Source organism: Salmo trutta, chromosome 4 (genome assembly GCF_901001165.1).
Source record: "Salmo trutta chromosome 4, fSalTru1.1, whole genome shotgun sequence".
NCBI classification, from domain to species: Eukaryota; Metazoa; Chordata; class Actinopteri; order Salmoniformes; family Salmonidae; genus Salmo; species Salmo trutta.
The window spans coordinates 17,668,573-17,693,456 of record NC_042960.1 but is presented as its reverse complement, the minus strand read 5'-3'; the positions used below and the strand labels follow the sequence as shown (position 1 = coordinate 17,693,456).

At 38.9% G+C, this 24,884-nt stretch overlaps 1 protein-coding gene across 1 annotated transcript; it reads left to right on the top strand.

The window, feature by feature from the left end:
* The first annotated feature begins 9,709 nt into the window (after positions 1-9,709).
* LOC115191951 (butyrophilin subfamily 3 member A1) lies at positions 9,710-24,561 on the top strand. Its single transcript, XM_029750010.1, has 12 exons — positions 9,710-10,084; positions 12,350-12,438; positions 13,464-13,526; positions 13,663-14,016; positions 14,233-14,388; positions 19,002-19,130; positions 21,463-21,558; positions 21,847-21,876; positions 22,043-22,063; positions 22,184-22,237; positions 22,322-22,348; positions 22,966-24,561. Exons 2-12 carry the CDS (start codon positions 12,384-12,386, stop codon positions 23,481-23,483), a joined length of 1,503 nt encoding a protein of 500 aa, XP_029605870.1. The 5' UTR covers positions 9,710-10,084; positions 12,350-12,383; the 3' UTR covers positions 23,484-24,561.
* The last annotated feature ends 323 nt before the right edge of the window (positions 24,562-24,884 follow it).

Sequence of the window (24,884 nt, the reverse complement as noted above, 5' to 3'; positions counted from 1 at the left end):
GAACAGGGAGGTTTTCCAATGGTTCGCAAAGAAGGGCACCTATTGGCAGACATGGAATATCCCTTTGAGCATTGTGCAATTATTAATCACACTTTGGATGGTGTATCAATACACCCAGTCACTACAAAGATACAGGCGCCCTTCCTAACTCAGTTTCCGGAGAGGAAGGAAACCGCTCAGGGATTTCACCATGAGGCCAATGGTGATTTTAAAATAGTTACAGGGTTTAATGGCTGTGATAAGAGATGACTGAGGATGGATCAACAACATTGTAGATGATCCACAATAACACATGACCGGGTGAAAAGAAGGAAGCCTGTACATAATACACATATTTTAAACATGCGTCTTGTTTGCAATAAGGCATTAAAGTAATTCTTAAAAAAATGTGGTAAAGAAATGAAATCTTTGTCCTGAATACAAAGTGTTTTGGGCATATCCAACACAACACTGAGTACCACTCTTCATATTTTCAAGCATGGTGGTGGATGCGTCATGTTAGGGGTATGCTTGTCATTTTTTGGGATAAAAAGAAATGGAATAGAGCTAAGCATTGTCCATTGTAGAATGCCCTTCTAGCCAATCAGAAACGAGTATTCAACAACGCTGCTTTCTTATATCTCCTAGGCATAGTACAGATACTTCAAAACTTTATGAGAAATGTTTTTGACTGTCTGTTTTGCCATTTATTAATGTGTTATTCAATGCATTTCTATGGAAGCAGGTAGCCTAGTGGTTAAGAGCGTTGAGCCAGTTACCGAAACAACGCTGGTTCGAATCCCCGAGCCGACAAGGTAAAAAATCTGATAATATGCCCTTGAGAAAGGCACTTAAACCTAATTGCTCCTGTAAATCGCTCAGGATAAGAGCGTCTGCTAAATGACTAAAATGTAAAATCCAAATGGGCTATAGTAGTAAATGCCAAATCCAGGGGGTCTTAATATTCAAAACAAAATAGCAAAATGATCCATGGTATGTCCATCTCCATGGTATGGCCATGTTAGATCTCAGAAAATGTCAAATTGTGAACCTGAGACCCACATTTATCACATAAAATGTATAGGCCATGTCTCACAATTGATTTGACTTCCCGAATATAGTATTTTCAGTGTGACAGAACGTTTCTTTTTTTTGTAGATTTTAGTCATTCCATAAAGTTCTGTCTAGCACTGCAGTGAGTGGGGGGCTACATAACCCTGTGACATAACGTTCGCTCTAGCTCTAGCTTGCTCTCCCTGAGTGAGAGAGGTCCTCACTTTGACAGACAGTCCAACAACAAGTTCGATTTACGGTTTACAAACTTAGACACATTTTCGGAATTTGACGTTATTCCCATTAAGACACTTTGTCGTTGTTTCCTTTATTTTGGCAATTACCTGTATCTCTTCTTGCCACACAGGGAGGCTCTTTTACTATAGTGATGCTTTGATGACTTGTGATTGGCCGGCAACAACAGCAAGCTTCACACACCACTTTCGTGAAAAGCAAGAGCAGCAGCATAAATTGTACAATTTTCACTCTCGCTCTACAGCACCAGTCGCGTTCGGGTCAGTACGGGTCCTTACGGGCAAATCGGTTATAATTACAAATACCCGAGTCCCATGACAAGGGTCCAACCCGGCTTTTCGGGTACAGGTGGACCGGTGAAGTCCTCAAATATGTTGTCTTGAGTTACTGTATCTACCAAAAGACAACATCATTAACGTAAGAAATAAGACTCACTTCAGATTTTAAATACAGATTTTGAAAATGTTTAAGTGGTTTGATAAATTCTTTGTACAGGATATTGGAGTCTTGGAGCCTTCATCACGACTGTGATTATTTTACTGCTAGTCATCTTTACTATCATTGGACTCTTCATCTGGAACAAAAAAATCAGGTATGTCAACAAGATAACACGTTAATTGAAATATGAACAGTCTATTGATGGTCTAATAATAGTACTGATATACTGATAAAATAGGCTGAGCTAGACTATTCTTCTCCACAAACATACATATTTACGTTGTGTTTATGGGGATTTTTGTCAGTGCTTAAAGTGTATTGTGGTTGCTAATTTCTGTATTACCAAATGAGGAGAGACCAACTTCACACACACCAGTCAGAGTTTATACTTAAACTACAATTTTAATTATAAGAGCTTTGCAGTAGCAGTTGACTTTCAACGATTCACCATTTGTAATGACCCGTTGAGAGTGTTGAACACAATGACTTCTGAGATCTTTATAGTAAGATCCAACCCCTTTTGACATGACAAATCACAGATAGTTAGGAACGGTTCACAAAGAAAGACTGTTTACTTTAGAGAGGAGTATCCACAGCTAGATAACATTCATTATAAATTATCGTTCAGTTTGATCCCTAATGACGAGGTTCTAATCTCGTCCCTGGTACTTCATAGAACAAAAACACCATTTCATCCAATGGCATATATCAATTGTCAACTCTAAATACTCCCATCTCAAGCAAACCCCCTCTTGACCCCACTCCTGGACAGGCTCACTGGGGTGAGTGAGCCTCTAGGCCATATACTACCACAGGATAAGTGTGAGATCTAAGAGACCATGGTCCCAGACACTGCCATAAACCTCCCCACAATAAGGAAAAGGAGGGTGTGACTTGCTCACAGACATTGTGGGGACAAGTCATTGGTTCCCCAGTAATCACGCCATCCCTTCACATGGTTTAAGCATAGGTAAAGAGACATTCACATATGAAGACAATATTTCATTCTGTCCTCCTCTCTTGCTGATATTCTGCAGAGCAACAGAGACAAGTAAAAGACAAGTCTGACCTCTTCCCCTCTCTGGGCCCCAAGTGTCTGAGCCCCAGCTAAGGGAAATGTGTAACTGAAACATTCCAGAGTCAAAGGACACTTTCTAATGACAAGTATCTCACATAAGCATATTATACTAATAAAACAATATCTATGTTACCCAACTAATTCTGATTCATCCCCCACAGTATGCCTATCATTCACCAAATTGTTGCTTTAAAATGTCTCAATGTCAATTTAAGATGTCAATTTAAGAATGAAAATTCAACTTAAGTGAAAGTTAAGATACTTATTATGTTTGATGAGGACATTGAAACCATCTCTGGTATAATGTAATGATCAATTAGCCTTTTAAAATGATAAACTTGGATTAGCTAACAGAATGTGCAATTGGAAAACAGGAGTGAAGGTTGCTGATATTGGGCCTCTGTACACCTATGTAGAAATTCCATTAAAATTCTGCTGTTTCCAGCTACAATAGTCATTTACAACATTAACAATGTCTACAATGAATTTTGTTTTTGCTTTTCTTTCAAAAACAAGGACATTTCTAAGTGACCCCAAACTTTGAATGGTAGTGTATATTTTTAAATTTAACCTTTCTTTAACTAGGCAAGTCAATTAAGAACGTATTCTTATTTACAATGACGGCCTACACCTGCCAAACCCAGACGACGCTGGGCCAATTGTGCGCCGCCCTATGGGACTCCGAATCATGGCCGGTTGTGATACAGCCTGGATTCGAACCAGGGTGTCTGTAGTGACGCCTCAAGCACTGAGATGTAGTGCCTTTGACCGCTGCGCCATTTGATTAGAAATTGACAAAAATAAGTTTAGAATGAAACTCAGGAAGGTGGTGTACAAATTAAAGATAGATTTTCCATTTTCTATATGGGAGATACTGTTCTATTAAAGAGTCCTTAATTGAAACAAGAACAAAGCGTTCACTCCACCTCTGTTTTTGTAAAAAACTGAGGGGTGGGCCTGGAGAAATAATATGTCAATAATCACGTTTTACTCATGCAGAATGTGGTATGCAAACTGCCAAGGAAACAACTACACAGAAGAAATGTGTTCCGAAAGGTACATTTCTATTGACATACCTTTTCATTATCTTATGTATTTTATCTAGGTTTTTAGAACTTATTCACCCCACAAGCACAGTGTGGTGGTTAATTTCTTTACTATCAAATGAGGAGAGACAAACTTATCACACAAGTCAGTTATACATAAACTAAATCTTTAATCACTTATTAATAAGGGAGCAGGTCAATACAACGCACACATATAAAGTGTATCGATTGAATGCTCTATGATAATGATGGCTGGTCATGGCTGGTTGACGATTCACGCTTAGATGATTCGTTGAGAGCCACGAGACAAAAGTACAAAGGTCTTTTATAGCCAGGATACACCCCTTTCAACCTACATGATTTTCAACAGGTATATAGAATGGGTCACAAGGTTAAGATCTGTATGAAAGATACCTATAATACATAGCAGACAGTATCTGCTGTGTCAACAGTTTCCATTGCATAGAGACGAGTGTCTGGCCCTCCGACTCCAAACTGGAACCATCTCTCCCTGGTACGGTATAGAACAGAATCCTTAACTCATGCTCTGGAATGCTCTTTAGGTTTTATCAACCAAAATACATCGTAAATCTCCTGTCAGTGTTATCTTCCAGAGGCCCATCCTCAGTAGAACACACACACAATAGTTAACAGAATACTCTATTCTGTTGCATAACACAACCATTTGATGCAATAAAAGTATTATAACATAATCTTGCAATTTTTCCACCTTAACAGTCATTCAGGGTTAATAACATTTATTGAAGAACACCCATAAGAATAAAAGGTAGTGAAACCCAATATAGTGGGTAAAAGTTTCTCTGATTTGATTTGTTAATTTGCTGCATGGGGTGAAGTGAAGAGATTCAAAGGTAGGACACATGAACAAAGAACTAACATAGTATCATTACATGGCTGTACCTTCAAGTAATATCCATATCAGCAAACCATGTGAGTGAATGAATTCACTAAATATTGTTCTCTTTATTTAGTGGAAATCCCTCTGGACCCAACGTCTGCTCACCCTAACCTAGACGTGTATGCAGGTAGAAAGTTTCTTTGTAAAGACTCAAAAGTAGCTGATGTTCCCATAGCTCTTCATGTCTTTATTGAGGACAGATTCAGCTCCTGACAGTTATACTGGGAAGTGAAGGTGAGGGAAGATTCCATTTTTTGCAAAGAGAAACAGTCATGGTATGTTGGTGTAGCCACAGACATAGCCACTCTGACAAGGGCTATTGTCCCCTTAATTAACCCCTGAGAATGGTTTCTGGGTTTTTACATATGAAAAATAAAAAAGGTAATTATGTACCTGCTGAACCTCAAATACCAGAATTGGGAAATGAAAGCCCTTTAATATTTCTAAACCTACCAGGATCTGGAAAAACAATTCTTACAACACTGGGAGTGTACTTAGATTGTGACAGACAGATGCTTTCCTTTTATGATGCTGAATCAAAGGTACAGTTGAACCCAGATGTTTACATACACCTTAGGCAAATATATTTTCAGTTTTTCAAAATTCCTGACATTTAATCAGAGTAAAAATTCCCTTTCTTAGGTCAGTTAGGATCACCACTTTATTTTAAGAATGTGAAATGTCAGAATAAAAGTAGAGAGAATGATTTATTTCAGCTTTTATTTCTTTCATCACATTCCCAGTGGGTCAGAAGTTTACATACACTCAATTAGTATTTGGAAGCATTGCCTTTAAATTGTTTAACTTGGGTCAAACATTTCAGGGTAGCCTTCCACAAGCTTCCCACAATAAGTTGGGTGAATTTTGGCCCATTCCCCCTGACAGAGCTGGTGTAACTGAGTCAGGATTATAGGCCTCCTTGCTCGCACACGCTTTTACAGTTCTCCCCACAAATGTTCTATAAGATTGAGGTCAGGGCTTTGTGATGGCCACTCCAATACCTTGACTTTGTTGTCATTAAGCCATTTTGCCACAACTTTGGAATTATGCTTGGGGTCATTGTCCATTTGGAAGACCCATTTGCGACCAAGCTTTAACTTCCTGACTGATGTCTTGAGATGTTGCTTCAATATATCCACATAATTTTCATCCTCATGATGCTATCTATTTTGTGAAGTGCACCAGTCCCTCCTGCAGCTTTGCAGCCCCACAACATGATGCTGCCACCCCCGTGCTTCATGGTTGGGATGGTGTTCTTCGGGCTTGCAAGCCTCCCCCTTTTTCCTCCAAAAATATCGATGGTCATTATGGCCAAACAGTTCTATTTTTGTTTCATCAGACCAGAGGACATTTCTCCAAAAAGTACGATCTTTGTCCCCATGTGCAGTTTCAAACCGTAGTCTGGCTTTTTTATGGCAGTTTTGGAGCAGTGGCTTCTTCCTTGCTGAGCAGCCTTTCAAGTAATGTCAATGTAGGACTCGTTTTACTGGGGATGTAAATACTTTTGTACCTGTTTCCTCCAGCATCTTTACAAGGTCCTTTGCTGTTGTTCTGGGATTGATTTGCACTTTTCGCAGCAAAATACTTTAATCTCTAGGAGACAGAACGTGTCTCCTTCCTGAGCGGTATGACGGCTGCATGGTCCCATGGGGTTTATACTTGTGTACTATTGTTTGTACAGATGAACGTGGTACCTTCAGGCATTTGGAAATTGCTCCCAAGGATGAACCAGACTTGTGGACGTCTACAATTCTTTTTCTGAGGTCTTGGCTGATTTCTTTTGATTTTCCCATGATGTCAAGCAAAGAGGCACTGAGTTTGAAGGTAGGCCTTGAAATACATCCACGGGTACACCTCCAATTGACTCAAATGATGTCAATTAGCTTATCAGAAGCTGCTAAAGCCATGACATAATTTTCTGGAATTTTCCAAGCTTTTTAAAGGCACAGCCAACTTAGTGTATGTGAACTTCTGACCCACTGAAATTGTGATACAGTGAATTATACGTGAAATAATCTGTAAACAATTGTTGGATTACTTGTGTCATGCACAAAGTAGATGTCCTAACCGACTTGCCAAAACTATAGTTTGTTAACAAGAAATTCGTGGAGTGGTTGAAAAACTAGTTTTAATGACTCCAACCTAAGTGTATGTAAACTTCCGACTACAACTTTACAATTTGTTTAACGTTGTGTCATCTAACACATTCTTCGCTGTTTTCAGCCCTGGGTTACGTGACAAATGTTCCTTAACAGTTAAATGACTCTGGATGATAAAGGTGGAAATACATATTAAATAAAATACCATTGTAACACCCTGAGACACTAACAGGGAATTCAACTACATAGACACATTATACTTCAAATGTATATTTACTCCCTTCAGCAAGATCATTGATGTAAATCTGAAATAAAAGTTTTGAATATAAACAACACTGTTGATTTCTGTATTGAGTATTGACATAAACTAACCGAATATTGAATTAATGTCATTTGAAAACTCCTGTGCAACACCTCTACTCAGTGGTCTATTCAGTGCATTGAACAGACTGGACCAGGATGCCACTAATGAAAAATACTGACATACCTATACATTTGTGCATCCACTGACATAGAAGACTGATGTCTGCTTTCATCAACATTTAGTAAATGAGTAAGCCTAGGGGATGTGGTTTGATGGAGAGGAGATAATGAAAGTCCAGACAGTCAGACAAAGAGAGGAAGTTTACGGGAGAGGGAGACAGCAGGGGTTCAAGCTGTAGAACCCAGTTCCTACAATAGAATTTAACAATTTATTTTATCAAACAAATCTCTGCTACATATTATCTCTGGGCCCCTCAGGATGACAAATCAGAGGAAGATTATTGAATGTAAGTATGTTATTTACCTTCAGAGGTGAATGTATCAAACCAGTTGCCGGGAAAAGTGTTTTGTTGTTGTGCACTCTCTTGAAACAATAGCATGGTATATTGTTTCACTGTAATAGCTACTGTAAATTGGACACAAGTTAGATTAACAAGAATTTAAGCTTTGTGCCCATATAAGACATGTCTATGTCCTGGAAAGTTGGCTGTTACTTACATCATTCTAATCACATTAGTGCACGTTAGCAACAACCATCCCGGTTTAGGGACACCAATCCCGTAGAGGTTAATAGAAAATGACTCAAGTAAAAGTGAAACTCACAAAGTAAAATACTACTTGAATAAAAGTCAAAGTATTTGTTTTTATTAAAATGTTTTAATAAGTAAAAGTTGAGATAATTAAAAATGCCTTATTATGCAAACTAGACGGCACAATTTTCTTGTTTTATTTTAAGTTACGGACAGCCAGGGGCACACTCCAACACTCAGACATTAATTTAAAAACGAAGCATTTGTGTTTAGTGAGTCCGTCAGATCAGAGGCAGTAGGGATGACCAGGGATGTTCTCTTGAAGTGCGTGAATTGGAGCATTTTCCTGTCAAAATGTAACGAGTACTTTTGGGTGTCAGGAAAAATGTATGGAGTTAAAAGTATATTATTTTCTTTTGGAATGTAGTGAAGTAAAAGTAAAAGTAGTCAAAAATATAAATAGTAAAGTAAAGTACAGAAACACAAAAAAATGACTTAAGTAGTCATTTAAATATTTGTTTCACTTAAATACTTTATGCCACTGTTTAATGACTGTGAGAGAAGATAACAGGATGGATCAACAACATTGTAGTTACTCCACAATACTAACCTAAATGACAGAGTTGTCACGGTTGTCATAGGTTAAAGTGGACCAAAACGCAGCGGGGAAATGTGCACTCATCTTCTTTTTATTTAAATGGACAAAGAAGGTGAACCAAAATAAATACATACACAAAACAAACACAACGACAAATGACAGGCCAGTAAGGCACAGAGCTATACACAGCACAATCTCCCACAAATACTAAAACAAACACATACCTATATATAGAAACCTCAATCAGAGGCAACGAGAAAACACCTGCCTCCAATTGAGGGTTCAACCCCCAATTAACTAAACATAGAAATACAAATAACTAGACTGAACATAGAAATACATAAACATAGAACAGTGTCCAAAACCCGGAATACTAAATCAAACACCCTACAACTAACACCACCAACCCGAACCACATAAAACAAATACCCCCTGCCACGTCCTGACCAAACTACAATAACAAATAACACCTATTACTGGTCAGGACGTGACAAGAGTGAAAAGAAGGAAGCCTGCACAAAATAAAAATATTACAAAATATTCATCCTGTTTGCAATAAGGCACTAAAGTAGAACTGCAAGAAATGTGGCAAAGAAATTGACTTTATGTCTTGAATACAAAGAGTTACGTTTCGGGCAAATCCAATGCAATGCATCACTAAGTACCACTCTTCATATTTTCAATCATGGTTGTGGCTGCATCATGTTATTGATATGCTAGTCATCAGCAAGAACTAGGGAGTTTTCTTGGATTAAAAGAAAAGGAATAGAGCTGAGCACAGACTAGAGGAAAACCTGGTTCAGACTGCTTTCCAACAGACACTGGGAGACAAATTCATCTTCCAGCAGGACAATAACCTAAAACACAAGGCCAAATATACTGTACGCTGGAGTTGCTTACCAAGACGACATTGAATATTCCTGAAAATCTATGGCAAGACTTGAAAATGGCTGTCTATCAATGATCAACAACCAACTTGACAGAGCTTGAAGAATTTTTAAAATAATAATGTGCAAATATTGTACAATCCAGGCTCAATTCAATACAAAGCTCTTAGAGACTTACCCAGAAAGACAAAGCTGTAATCGCTGCTGACGGTCATTCTAACAGGTATTGACTCAGGGCTGTGAATACTTATGTAAATGAGATATCTGTATTTAATTTTCAATACATTTGCCAACATTTCTAAAAACATGTTTTCCTTTAGTCATTATGGACTATTGTGTGTAAATGGTGAGGTGAAAATAATCAATGTAATCCTTTTTGAATTCCGGGTGTAACACAAGATGTGGAGTAAATGAAGGGGTATGATTACGAATACTTTCTGAAGGCACTATGTTTCTCAACAGTTAGTAAATGAATAAGCCTTAGGTGTGTTTGATGGAAAAGAGAAAGTGAAAGTATTGACAGTGAGAAAGAGAGGAGTTTACGGGAGAGGGAGAATTAAGTGATTCTCAGTCTTTTGTTTTGATTGATAGAATGCAAACTTGATATTTAACATTTAGTATACAAACACTGATTTGTCAGTCGGTCATAGAGGGATCAGAAGATTCCAAAGGTAATTTTGATCGTGCAATGGAAACTATTCGAAGGATCACGCGCTCAGGTACAAAGGCATTTTTTATATGATTACCACCTCTCCATTACAAATACCTTCTTTCTCTTTGCTCTTCCCCTTACCTTAATCTTTAAACAGTGATAATTTCTGAGTAGTCTCCTGTCAGTTTTGACCAATGACTTAGTTCAAAGAGATGTTTTAATTATTGTTACTTATTGACGCAATGCCCGCTTAACCTGGAAGCCAGTCACACCAATATGTCAGAGGAAACACCGTACACCTGGCGACCGTGTCAGCGTACATGCGCCCAGCCCTCCACAGGAGTCACTAGAGCGCGATTGGACAAGGACATTCCTGCCGGCCAAACCCTCCCTAACCCGGACGACGCTGGGCCAATTGTACGCCGCCTCATGGGTCTCCCAGTCTCGTCCGGCTGCGACAGAGCCTGGACTCGAACCAGGATCTCTAGTGGTACAGCTAGCACTGCGATGCAGTACCATTCCCCAATTGATGACTAGAAATTAGGTATAACTGGGCTAATAACTAACTAGCAAAGAATATGAACAAATGTGCACAAGTGGCTACATGCAGCTCTCACTTTGATCTCAAAACAAGCACATTTACAATTGACCGCTCATACTGTAAACACAGTCCAGTTCAAAGTGAGTGGCACATATCCATATATTGCATTGGCTATTTACATATAGGCCTACTGCAGCTTTGATTGATTGGTTATGGCGCACCAGTCTGTGTAGAGTAGGGGCCTGAGTCCCCCTTGTCAATGCAATAGAATCCTACGTCGATGCGCTCTGCCTACAAGAAAATTTCTTGCATAATTTGTTTTGTTTTGGTATGTGACATTGAAAGTGACTAACGTTGCATTGATTCGAGCACAATTCCCAAGGTAGAGCGAAACATTGATAGTGTTAACTAAAGGGGAAAACTCTAGAAAGTTGAGCGAAGCTCAGTCTTGTGCTTCTCTGCGCATGCTGATATTTGTTCTGCGTACAGTATAGAGGAAACATTGATCATAATTCCATACTGCTTGATTGGTATACAGTGCATTCAGAGAGTATTCAGACCCCTTGACTTTTTCCACATGTTATGTTACAGTCTTGTTCTGAAATTGATTAAATATATTTTTTTTTCATCAATCTACACACAATATCCCATAATGAGAAGCTAAAAACAGGTAAAAACGGAAATATCACATTTACATCAGTATTCACTATTCAGACCCTTTACTCAATACTTTGTTGAAGCACCTTTGGCAGCGATTACAGCCTTGAGTTTTCTTGGGTATGATGCTACAAGCTTGGCACACCTGTATTTGGGGAGTTTCTCCCATTCTTCTCTGCAGATCATCTCTAGCTCTGTCAGGTTGGTTGGGGAGCGTCAATGCACAGATATTTTCAGGTCTCTCCAGAGATATTCGATCAGGTTCAAGTCCGGGCTCTGGCTGGGCCACTCAAGGACCTTCAGAGACTTGTCCCAAAACCACTCCTGCGTTGTCTTGGCTGTGTGCTTAGGGTCGTTGTCCTGTCGGAAGGTGAACCTTCGCCCCAGTCTGAGATCCTGAGTGCTCTGGAGCAAGTTTTCATCAAGGATCTCTCTGTACTTTGCTCCATTCATTTTTCCTCGATCCAGGTTAGTCTCCCTGTCCCTGCCGCTGAAAAACATTCCCACAGAATGATGCTGCCACTGCCATGCTTCATCGTAGGGATGGTGCCAGGATTCCTCCAGACGTGACGCTTGGCATTCAGGCCAGATAATCTTGGATCTCATGGTTTGAGTGTCCTTTTGTGCCTTTTGGCAAACTCCAAGCGGGCTGTCATGTGACTTTTACTGAGGCGTAGCTTCCGTCTGGCCACTCTACCATAAAGGCCTGATTGGTGGAGTGTTGCAGAGATGGTTGTCCTTCTGGAAGGTTCTCCCATCCCCACAGAGGAACTCTGGAGCTCTGTCAGAGTGACCATCGGGTTCTTGGTCACCTCCCTTACCAAAGCCCTTCCCCCCTGATTGCTCAGTTTGGCCGGGCGGCCAGCTCTAGGAAGAGTCTTGGTGGTTCAAATTTCTTCCATTTAACAATGACGGAGACAACAACTGTTCTTGGGGACATTCAATGTTGCAGAAATGGCTTGGTACCCTTCCCCAGATCTGTGCCTCTACACAATCCAGTCTCAGAGCTCAACGGACAATTCCTTTGACCTCATTGCTTGGTTTTTGCTCTGACATGCACGTTCAACTGTGGGACCTTATATAGACAGGTGTGTGCTTTTCCAGATCATGTCCAATCAATTGAATTTACCACAGGTGGACTCAATCACGTTCTATAAACATCTCAAGGATGATCAATGGAAACAGGATGCACCTGAGCTCACATTCGAGTCATATAACATCAGGTATGAATACTTATACTCATGTAAATAATTTCAGTTTTTTATTTGTAATAAATGTGCAAACATTTCTAAAAACCTGTTTTCACTTCATCATTTTGGGGTATTGTGTGTAGTATCATGAGGATTAGTTAAAAAAAAAATCTATTTTAGAATAACGCTGTAATGTAACAAAATGTGGTAAAAAGTCAATAGGTCTACATACTTTCCGAATGCACTGTACTTTACCCTTCAATGAATGGGTCCCCTTTCATGATGAGCACAAACTGTGGTAGAAAGCCAACTTGAAAATCAATAAACAGATGTGGTGAACGTGAAGATAATGTCATACTCTAAGGGAAGGAGTGGACAGACTCCCTCTTTTTCTCGCTGGTCTATTACCACTCTTGTCTACAAGGTATAAGAATAATTATTTGAATAATTTTTTAATATACTATGATATTCAGATTCAGCCATTAATCTACCAGAAGATCCCGTCCATTTTCAACCGCATAATAAAAGGAAATGAAGGTGGAGGGACCATGCAATCAGGTACACAAGCATTTAATAATGCTGTGTGATTACCACCCTTCCTGTTATTGTTGAATAATGGTGTTCTTATATGAATCCCTCCACTTACAGATGAACCACATGATTTCACATGTGGAAAATCACATGATTTCACGTGAAATTTCACATGTAAAATCATGTGAAAACTTGTTTTTGGAACACTTGTGTAGTTTCATGTTATCTCATACTGCTTTACATGGTATCACATTAACTTCACATCAGTCAGCTTCTATTACTATGGTTTTCTACAGTGTATGTTCTATGTAGGATCAGTGAAAGTCCAATGTTCATTGCTATATTTCCAGGTTGCAGTTGTAAATGAGAACTTGTTCTCAACTGGCCTACCTGGTTAAATAAAGGAGCAATAAAAATATATTGACCAACCTTTTTTTATGACTTGGCATGATAATGTAAACAAAATGTGATTTATTAATCCTTTTAGCTGGGTAATGTAACAGTGTTGTCCTCTTTCTTCAACACAGGGGTATGCCTCAGGGTGCTGTTACTGGCTGCTTTCACTGTTACCATCACAGCTCAAAAACCTGGTGAGAACGTTTACTCTGTTAATTACATTAGTTTCCATTTACCCACTAAAACAATTTCTTTGTTATTAAAGACCTATACAGGACTTGAATGAGTATTCTTCATCATACGTTCTTATTTCTTTCCTCCTATACCCAGCCCCAGAGGTCTTCACCTTGACCGTCCCTAATGGTCCCATTTTGACCCGGTTGAACGCCTCTGTCACTCTACCTTGTGAACTCTCGCCTCTCTTCAATGTTGAGCCATTGGAGGTGCGCTGGTACCGGTCCGAGAACTCCAACAGCCCTGCCTTGTTGTACAAAGATCACAAGATCCAGGAGGCCCCTGTGGACCCCCGGTACAGGGGCAGGGTGTCTCTAACTGGGGGGCTGGAGAGAGGGAACGTGTCCCTGACACTGGAGAGGGTCACACTGGAAGACAGGGGGGAGTATGTGTGCCATGTCAGCAATGAAAGGTGGTACGAAAAGGCCAACGTGTATCTCTCAATGAATGGTAAGAGGCTTATGGCTGAAACGGTTCCAACATGATTTTACATCTGCATTACTGCACCGAACTCTACATAAAATATAGAATACTCACAATAAGGTGGCACTTATTTTTACAACTTCAAAGTAATCCACAGGAAAATGTGATACAATCGTTTCTCACAATTGTTGTTTAGCCTACATCATTGTAGCCTGCCTCCACACTCCCTTATCTCTCTATCAGTGACAGGCAGCGCCCCAGTTCTCTCTGTGGCCAGTGGAGGAGGAGGTCAGGTGAACGTTACCTGTTCATCAGAGGGATGGTCACCACAACCTAAACTCACCTGGAGAAACAAAGAGGGGACAGAGATAAAAAATGAACATGTACTCTTCACCTCAGGTAATTACATAGACAGTAATAAATCATCACTAGAAATTCTCTCTCTCTCCCTCTCTCTCTCCTTCTCCAGTTAATACAATGGTCAAAGATGTAGACCTAACATCCGTTTCCCAAAACACCACACAGAGAGAAAGTTCGCTAAGTGTGTCATTGGAGAGTCGATAATTATAGGGTTGAAAGAAAGGCAGCGCTGCTCCCGGATCAGCTTTCTCTATTCAAATTCTTACCTTAACATTAGAATGAACACTGACGACTGATATTGAGAAGGAATATTCTAATGGCTTAGTCTATAATACAGTGAGCTACAAAGTATTTGGACGACTGTCAGCATTAATCTGAGGCCATTTTCATCCATATCGGGTGAACCGTTTATAAATTACAGCACTTTTTGTACATAGTCCCCCTTATTTTAGGGGACCAAATGTTTTGGGACAAATTCACTGAAAGTATTCAGACCCCTTCTGTTTTTCCACATTTTGTTACATTACAGCCTTATTCTAAAATGTATTAAATACTTTTCCCCCTCATCAATCTATACACAAGACCCCATAATGACAAAGCAAAAACAGGGTTATAGAAATTTTTGAAAATGTATTAAAAATAAAAAACAGAAATACCTTATTTACATAAGTATTCAGACCCTTTGGTATGAGACTCGAAAATGAGCTCAGGTGCATTCTGTTTCCATTGATCATCATATTTCTAAAACTTGATTGGAGTCTGTGGTAAATTCAATTGTTTGGACATGTTTTGGAAAGGCACACACCGGTCTATAGAAGGTCCCACAGTTGACAGTGCGTGTCAGAGCAAAAACTAAGCCATGAGTTCGAAGGAATTGTCCATAGGGCTCAGAGACAGGATTGTGTCGAGGCAGGCACAGATCTGGGGAAGGGTACCAAAAAATGTCTACAGCATTGAAGGTCCCAAAGAACCCAAGTTTGGAACCACCAAGACTCTTTCTAGAGCTGAGCAATCGGGGGAGAAGGGTCTTGGTCAGAGAGGTGACCAAGAACCCAATGGTCACTCTGACAGAGCTCCAGAGTTCCTCTGTGGAGATGGGAGCACCTTCCAGAAGGTGCAGCACTCCACCAATCAGGCCTTTACGGTAGAGTGGCCAGACGGAAGCCACTCCTCAGTAAAAGGCACATGACAGCTCAATTGGAGTTTGCCAAAAGGTACCTCAAGACTCTCAGACCATGAGTAACAAGATTCTCTGGTCTGATGAAACCAAGATTGAACTCTTTGGCCTGAATGCCAAGGATCACGTCTGGAGGAAACCTGGCACCATCCCTAAGGTGAAGCATGGTGGTGGCAGCATCATGCTGTGGGGATGTATTTCAGTGGCAGGGAGACTAGTCAGGATCGAGGGAAAGATAAATGGCGCATTGTACAGAGATCCTTGATGAAAACCTGCTCCAGAGCGCTCAGGACCTCAGACTGGGCAAAGGTTCACCTTCCAACAGGACAACAACCCTAAGCACACAGCCAAGACAATGCATGAGTGGCTTCGGGACAGGTTTCTGAATGTCATTTTGGCAAAGCCAAAGTCCGGACTTGAACCTGATTGAACATCTCTGGAGAGACCTGAAAATAGCTGTGCAGCGACGCTCCCCATCCAACCTGACAGAGCTTGAGAGGATCTGCAGAGAAGAATGTGAGAGACTCCCCAAGTACAGGTGTGCCAAGCTTCTAGCGTCATACCCAAGAAGACTGTTCTTCAACAAAGTGCAGAGTAAATAGTCTGAATACTTACATAAATGTGATGTTTTAGTTTTTGGTCTACCATGTCTAACAACCTTTTTGCTTTGTCATATTGGGGTATTGTGTGAAGATTGATGAGGAAAAAAACTATTTAATACATTTTAGAATAAGGCTGTAAAGTAACAAAATGTGGAAAAAGTCAAGGAGTGTGAATACTTTACTAATGCACTGTATTTCCTCAATTCTAATATTTTTTCATTACCATTGTTTTATTATTTATTTTCTGCTGACTCTTGGGCCCCCGACGGTAAGCCCCTACATTTATCCCACCCTGGATTTCTGATCAAGTCCCCTAGCTTTTTTAAAGGTATCTATGACCAACAGATTCGTATCTGTATTCCCAGTCATGTGAAATCCATAGATTATGGCTTTATTTATTTATTTATTTATTAATTTCAACTGACTGATTTCCTCATATGACCTGTTGCATGTTGCGTTCATATTTTTGTTCAGTGTACAATAAAAGTGACTCCAAAATGACACTACATGATTTACCATGTGTAGAGTCACAAGCTTGATATAATCATTGCATGCTATTAATATGGGAGCAAATACTTAACTTCTTACTAGTTTAATACACATAAGTGAATTTGACCCGATACTTTTGGACCCCCAGAATGGGGCGACAATGTCAAAAAGTGCTGTAATTTCTAAACGCTTCACCCAATATGGATGGCAATACCCTCAAATTAAAGCTGACAGTCTGCACTTCAACCTCATATTCATTGTATCTTTGGCCCTGTTAGTAAAGGGCCAAAACAACAACAAAAGTCACTTTCCCAATACTCTTAAAGCTCAATGTATAATGATAATGTAGTTTCACAAAATGAAAAATTACTTTAGCCTGCAATACCAAAATATAACTCAATTGATTGAATATGCAATATGAATCTAGGACTATGCAGCCTATGAATATTTACTTTAAAATGCATTAAAAAAAATATGTATCCTTTACTTGTTTGTAAAAAATTGCAAAGATTTTGTAAACTTTGTATTTGAATTCAGTTTTGTTCTAAAGTTATCAGCGGTTACAGTAATACAGGTGATTCGTGGGAGGGCAAAACATAATCTAAAGACGCACTTACCTGTTCTACGTGTGGTCTGAGTCAGTTCTTAACTTACGAGTGTTTTCAAGTGCAACTTAATTAAGTAACGATGGTTTTAGGAAACAGCTCAAAGATATAATGATGCTCCTACAAAGGTTTTAAAGATGAACTTAGCCTCAACACTAGAACCTTCCATTAGATTTTTTTATAAAAATACATCTGCCATTTTGAAAGCAATTTTCTCCTCCTAAATAGTTATATTTTACATGCTTGGTTGTCAGAATTTTTCAATCACAAACAGAAAAGTATATAGAACCTGTTTACTTTTTCACACCGATTCCTAACTTAAGGAGCCAAGACAAATGCGCTGTTGGGCATTGGTACCTGGGACTTAATATGCCTCTCTCTCCTCACTGAATGAATGCGGTCAATAGATGAATTGGCGATAGAAACTGATAATCGTGCACTTGACTTTACAATTACATTTGAATGAACTGAATGATGAGGAGGATGAAGAGGTTGATTGAATTTAGAACAATAGTGTAATGATGATGAAGAAGAATTGTGAACACCAAGAAAGCATGCAACTGCGCGTCCTCCTCAGCATCGTGCACTAAATAACTAAACTAGCTGGTTTAAGAAAGAGAACGGAGGGCTGTTCATTGATCCTGCTCATCTAATTGGATAGAGCGAAGCAGTCTATTTCACCCAATCACTTCTCATCGCATATTTCGGTCTGATCATTTAGATTGTTGCTGCCTCCTGTTAGCCTGCTACTATGATAAATCAATAGGCAAGGATGTTTTCTAGCAGGCTATCAATGTGCATAATATCTAACAAGTGAAGCGAGAGTAGGGAAAGAATGTGTCTGCCTACTGAAAATTTTAAGGAAAGGACACACAGACAGAGTCACACACCTCAGTGGCTCCTAGCTTTTTGGTCTATAAGCCTACAGGGAGATGAGACATTTTTCCAACATCTAGTTAGGCATAAAAAACACTTTCGTTTTTTCCCGATCACAAGTATGTCACGCTCGTCGTAGGAATTGGACCAAAACGCAGCGGGAATGTGTAAACTCATCTTCTTTATTCAAAGGAACGTGAACACAAAAACAAACAAACAAACAAACAAACAAACAAACAAACAAACAAACAAACAAACAAACAAACAAACAAACAAACAAACAAACAAACAAACAAACAAACAAACAAACAAACAAAACAAACAATGATGATGATGACGAAGACAGTCCTGTAAGGCTCAACGCTAAACACGGAACAATTACCCACAAATCCCATAGAAAAAACACCCCTTTTAAATAGGACCTTCAATTAGAGGCAATGAAAAACAGCTGCCTCCAATTGAAGGTCAAACCAATAAACTAAGCATAGAAATAGACTAACTAGAACGAACATAGAAATACACTAACATAGAACATGAACCAAAAAACCCAGAAACACTCTAAACAAACACCCCCTGCCACGCCCTGACCAAACTACAATAACAAACAACCCCTTTACTGGTCAGGATGTGACAAAGTAACTGTGAATTTAAGGCTCCGTTTACGAATACAAGTATAGCCAGGTTGTCACACCCCTAATAACACAGTATATGAATCTGATATGTAGGATAAAGAGGACGCCCGACAGCGCGTTCTCTAGCGAGTACTTAGAGGCTGTTAACCTCTGTAAGTCCAGTCTTAAGAAACCAGGCACTATGCAATTTTAATACATCACAAAAATGTATCTATGAGGGAATCTCTCTCATAATAAATGGTTGTGTATCACCCCCTTCTCTCTCTAACAGATTCTCAGGGCTTGTTGAGTGTCAGTAGTTGGCTGCTGTGTTCTCCCTCAGACTCAGATTGGCTCTCTTGTACAGTCTCTCTGTCTGAGGAAGAGAAGAGAGAGAGTAGAATCCTTCCTCACAAACCTGGTAAGTGTGTCTTCTACACAAACAGCATATCAAATCAAATGTATTCATCACACAGTTTGCAGCAGGTATAAAAGGTGCAGTGAAATGCTTATGTGCTACCTCCCTCAACAATGCAGTACATTAATCAATACTGAATAATAACAATGAAAATAGTAGAGTAAAATATCCACATACAGTGCCTGTAGAAAGACTACACCCCCTTGGATCTCTTCACATTTTACTGTCTTACAAAGTGGGATTAGAATGGATTTAAATGCCTTTTTTTGTCAATGATCTACACAAAATACTTGAATGTCAAAGTGGAAGAAAAATGCAATCATGTTTTTAAAAGACGAATGAAAAATAAAACACCAATATACAATAACTTTATTAGATAAGTCTTCACCCCCCTGAGTCAATACATGTTAGAAACACATGAAATCAAATTTTATTGGTCACATACACATGGTTAGCAGATGTTATTGCGAGTGTAGCGAAATGCTTGTGCTTCTAGTTCTGACAGTGCAGCAATATCTAACAATTCCACAACAACTACCTAATACACACAAATCTAAAGGAATGGAATAAGAATATATACACTAACGTTCAAAAGTTATCACTTAGAAATGTCCTTGTTTTTGAGTGTAAGTGTAACGAGTGTGCTGAGAGTCAGGAAGCAAGTTCAGGGAGTGAGTGTTTTAATAAATGTAACATAATACAAAACAAGAAACCATGAACAACACACAGACATGACACAGATCAGTGTCATATATAGGGAAGGTAATCAGGGAAGTGATGGGAGTCCAGGTGAGTGTTGATGCGCAGGTGCGCGAAACGATGGTGACAGGTGTGCACCATAACGAGCAGGCTGGTGACCTAGAAGCTGGAGAGGGAGCACACGTCACACCAAGTGTATCATTTTAAAAGGCTAATTGATCATTACAAAACCCTTTTGCAATTATGTTAGCACAGCTAAAAACTGTGTGCTGATTAAAGAAGCAATAAAACTGTCCTTCTTCAGACTAGTTGAGTATCTGGAGCATCAGCCTGTGGGTTCGATTACAGGCTCAAAATGGCCAGAAACAAAGACTCTCTTCTGAAACTCTTCAGTGTATTCTTTTTCTGAGAAATGAAGGCTATTCCATGTGAGAAATTGCCAAGAAACTGAAGCCCATTATTCTTTTCAAAAGTTTCCAAGTTCTGTCAAGGTGTTGGGGATTATGGCTAGACAGCAATTTTTGCCATAGATTGTCAAGCAGATTTAAGTCAAAACTGTAACTTAGCCTCTCAGGAACATTCAGTGTCTTCTTGGTAAGAAGCTCCATTGTAGATTTGCCTTTGTGTTGTAGGGAATATCCAGCTGAAAGTTGAATTCCTCTCCCAGTGTCTGGTGTAAAGCACACTGAAGCAGGTTTTCCTCTACGATTTTTGGCTGTGCTATTTATTCTCAGCCTGAAAAACTCCACAGTCTTTGCTGATGTCAAGCATTCCATATCATGATGCAGTGACCTCCATGCTTGAAAATAAGGAGGCAGTTTTTCAGTAATGTGTTGGATTTGCCCCAAACATAAGGCTTTGCATGTAGGCGTGTAGTGTATTCCTTTGCCGTGTTTCTTTTGCAGTATTACTTTAGTGCCTTGTTAGATGCATATGCTGGTTTGGGAATTTAAAAAATATATATTTATATTTGTATTCTTCTTTTCACTCTGAGGTGACTCCACAATAATCTAAATGACAATGTTGTTGATCCATCCTCAATTTTCTTCCATCACAGCCATTGAACTCTGTAGCTGTTTTAAAATCACCATTGGCCTCATGGTGACATCCCTAAGGAGTTTTCTTTCTGTTCTGCAGCTCAGGTCAGAAGGATGACTGCATATTTCATGTGTCTGGGTGGTTTAATACATCATCCACAGCATAATTATTAGCTTGACCATGCAGATATATTCCATGTCTGATTTGTTATTGTTGCCCATCTACCAATCACTGCCCTTCTAAACAAGGCTTTTGAAAAGCTCTCTGGCCTTTGTGGTTGAATCTGTGCTTGAAATTCAATACTTGACTGAGGGACCTTACAGATGTTGAATGTATGAAAAATCATGACACCCCTGTTATTTCACACAGAGCGTCTAACTTATTATGTGATTGGTTAAGCTGAATGTTGCTTTTGAACTCATTTAGGCTTGCCTAAACAAAGGGGGTGAATACTTATGCAATGACTACATTCTATAGGCACTGTATCCAAATATCCACTCACCCCCACAAAAACTGAGGTGAACATGCTTAAGAAGCCCATCTGTGTTTTACGAGGATTTTTACAAGAATTTGGTTCATGTTGAATATCTGTGTGCAGGAGCCTGGAGAGAAGCTTTCATTGTGACTTTGGTCCTGTCTCTGCTCCTTCTCTGTGCTCTGTCAACTGTGGTCTGCATTCTGCTCAAACATAGAGGTATAAAAAACATTCTTGTCATTAACAGCAATATACAGTATGTCAATGATAATAACATTACTGTATAGAGATTTGTTAACAAAGATTTTTATTTAAAAACCTTTCAACAGTCGTTATTGTTATCTTTCAGGGTCTTTCATGTTGTTTTCATCACAGAAAAGCAAAAACCATACAGATTGTAAATATGTGAAATCTAATCTGTGTGATGAAATTAGATGTGACACGTTGTAACATAAAACATGATTGATTTTATATTAACATGATTTTGATTGTGGATTTGTTTTTCAGATCAAACTAAGCTTGAACAGAGTAAATCAGGTAAGCTAACTGTTTCATTCTGGATACATTCTTGTGGGAGATATTCTCATATGATATGTTTTGAACTCAAATTTCTAAGTCGAATATCTCAAGTTTAGATTTGACTCTGTTCAACAATTTTATTCCTATTTTTATATTTATACGCTGTCTTGAATTCACTCAACAGAGACAAAAATACTTTTTAAAGGTAATTAATGAATATTACTGATCATAAACTATGGCATAACATTGATAATCATGCCTAATTTCTTAGTTTGGTTTGGAATATATTTACCTAACTATTTTTATTATGAATGTGCCCTGTTAGTGACAGAAAACAGTCAGGAGGAACAACCCGTCAAAGAAGGAATTAATCTACAAGGTAAAAATGTTTAACATTATTTTCCTACACAATCTTCATTGTAACATTGCGTTTTACATTTACTTGGTATTTGTTTATATGCAGATTGGCGCCAGGTGAAAGGATTCAAAGGTAGGAAAAACACTGTGCCAAAATTGTTACATGTTTTTGTTTACGTTTAGGGGGAAGTTCAACTTAATGTTAGATGGTTCCTTAGTCTACGAGCCAGGATAAACTGTGATCCATGGTAATACGGGAGAGATATGGGCATGCAGTCGCCAAATCACCATTAATAAGCATGCTGACGCCTTAAGACATGGTACCCTACGACGTTCACAGAGAGCTTTGTACACCAAAATGTCTGTCGGAACCGGTCCAGAACCACTCAAAGTCCCCCAAAACAAATAATTTACTTTATTTGAGTTGATTTGGCCATGCAATCATGTTGATTACTTCCCTTTTATTGGGATAGTTATTTTGGCAATGAGGCCTTTAATCTACTTTGCCAGAGTCAGATACCATTTTAATGTCTCCTTCCAGTATGAAGGAAGTTTGAGGTAGTTTGGCGAGCTAATGCTAAGTAGTGTTAGCGCAGTGACTGAAAATGTACAGGGACAGCTAGATCAAGGGCCTTATTGCCAAAATCCCAAACTATCCCTTTAAGATAATAATTAAGTAGGCCTAGATCACACTACTTACATATCTTAATATTGGATGTCAATGAATAAAACCATATTCTCTTCCCTCAGAGAACATTACTATGGATGAAAAAACTGCTCACAGTGCTATTAGAGTGACTCAAGAAGGAAAGACAGCTCAGTACATCAAAGAAAAAGAAACCGATCGAAGGCATCCTCATGTATTGGCTAATCAGAGTTTCGGATCAGAACAACACTACTGGGAAGTTAAGGTGAGGGATGAAACAGTGGGTGACTGTGGGCAACTGTCATGGTATGTTGGAGTGGCCAAAGATAATGCTGAGAGAACATCTACAGTCCGTGTAACACCTCTTCATGGATTCTGGATTCTCTCTTATGAAGAAGGAAAGGGTTTCCATGTCAATACTGACCCTCCAACTTCAGTACCTGTGATAGATCTCTCTGTGGTAGGAGTGTTTCTAGACTGTGATAAACAATCTCTGTCTTTTTATAATGTTGATACAGAGTCACATATCTACACTTTTTGGAATGTGGTGACATCATACAAATTTCTGCCTGTGTTTAGCCCTGGACAACATGACCCACACCCAATAACAATATTGAACTAAGAGATGAGGGTTAAAACATGTCACATGAGACACATGTCCAACAATACTGCTCATCAATAGAACAGACATGTTAAAGACAGGAACACGTGGTCAGAGATATAGTTTTTGACATGAGTGTTATTCAGTGATTCCCAGGTGTATATGGTTTGTCGTCTGAGACACAAGGGTATTCAAAACCACTACAATTGTTCAACTTGTTGTTACTTGTAGTGAGATTATTGATGTACACTGTAATAAAAGCTAGCAGAATCATATATTCTTTAATTCTGTTGAAAGGTATTTAGATAATGATGTCCCCCTGTTAAAAAATGTAAATATATTAATATCAAGAGACTGACAGCTAAATATTTTCCATTGACCATGGTGTCCTGTCAGCTGCCACAATACAGCTTTTGTTTCAGATTCCAATGCTACACATCCTTGTGGTCTAGTTAGTGCACTGTACCGCGTGCATTGGACAGCAGCATGTCCAAATCAGATGGAGAAAATATGCTGGTTGTGCGCTAAGGACAGCTCTCCTTTCTAAAGCTCATACACATTTGCCTGTTGGCTAATACATGCAAAGTATAACCTCGACGGTTTTGAATTTGTTGTATGTTATTGACGTAATTTTGATAAATTACATAAAATAGTTATGTTTTGTAAAACTATTTGAAAAACAACAGACGATAGGATTACTCAATACAATGACAAAATGGAAAAATCAAGACCAACATGCAACATGTCTAAGGGCTTTAGAATGGAGACCTGTCCTTAGCTAGTATGATCTAGCAAGTACAACTGTTACATTTTGTTATAAAAAAAATTAACATTTTCATTGATTGTTAGCTAGCAGTGATTGAAGATGGCAGACATTTGTAATGGTTGTATAAAGAAAACTGAACCAAGGATTACAGTTTCTCCTGGTCCATAGACTACTTTCAGGAAAAGTAACCATCTAACATCAAGTTGTAAAATAGTGAACTAGTCCTTTAAGATGAATGCGCTAACAAGTTGCTCTGGATAAAAGCATCTGATAAATGACTAAAATGTCAATGTAGATGTACATGATTTGATATTCCATTGTTTGTCTGAGTTATGACAAAGTACTGGGTTTAAATATATTATTTCTTAAAAATAATAATACTAATACAAAAAATGTACTTCTGACAGGGTCACGTCCTGACCAGTAAAGAGGTTATTTGTTATTGTAGTTTGGTCAGGGCGTGGCAGGGGGTGTTTGGTTTGTGTGTTTCGGGGTTTTTGGTTTATTTTCTATTTCTGTGTTTGTCTAGTTTTTCTATTTCTATGTTGGGGTTTTGGAACGACCTCCAATTAGAGGCAGCTGGTTGTCGTTGCCTCTAATTGGAGGCCATATTTAAGTGGGTTAATTTTCTCTTGTGTTTGTGGGTGGTTGTTCCT

Coding starts and splice junctions, on each gene's coding strand:
- LOC115191951 (XM_029750010.1), top strand. CDS start 12,384: ATGATCAATGGAAACAGGATGCACCTGAGCTCACATTCGAGTCATATA. Junction 13,527..13,662: donor CATCACAGCTCAAAAACCTG/GTGAGAACGTTT, acceptor TCCTATACCCAG/CCCCAGAGGTCTTCACCTTG. Junction 22,349..22,965: donor CCAGGTGAAAGGATTCAAAG/GTAGGAAAAACA, acceptor CTCTTCCCTCAG/AGAACATTACTATGGATGAA.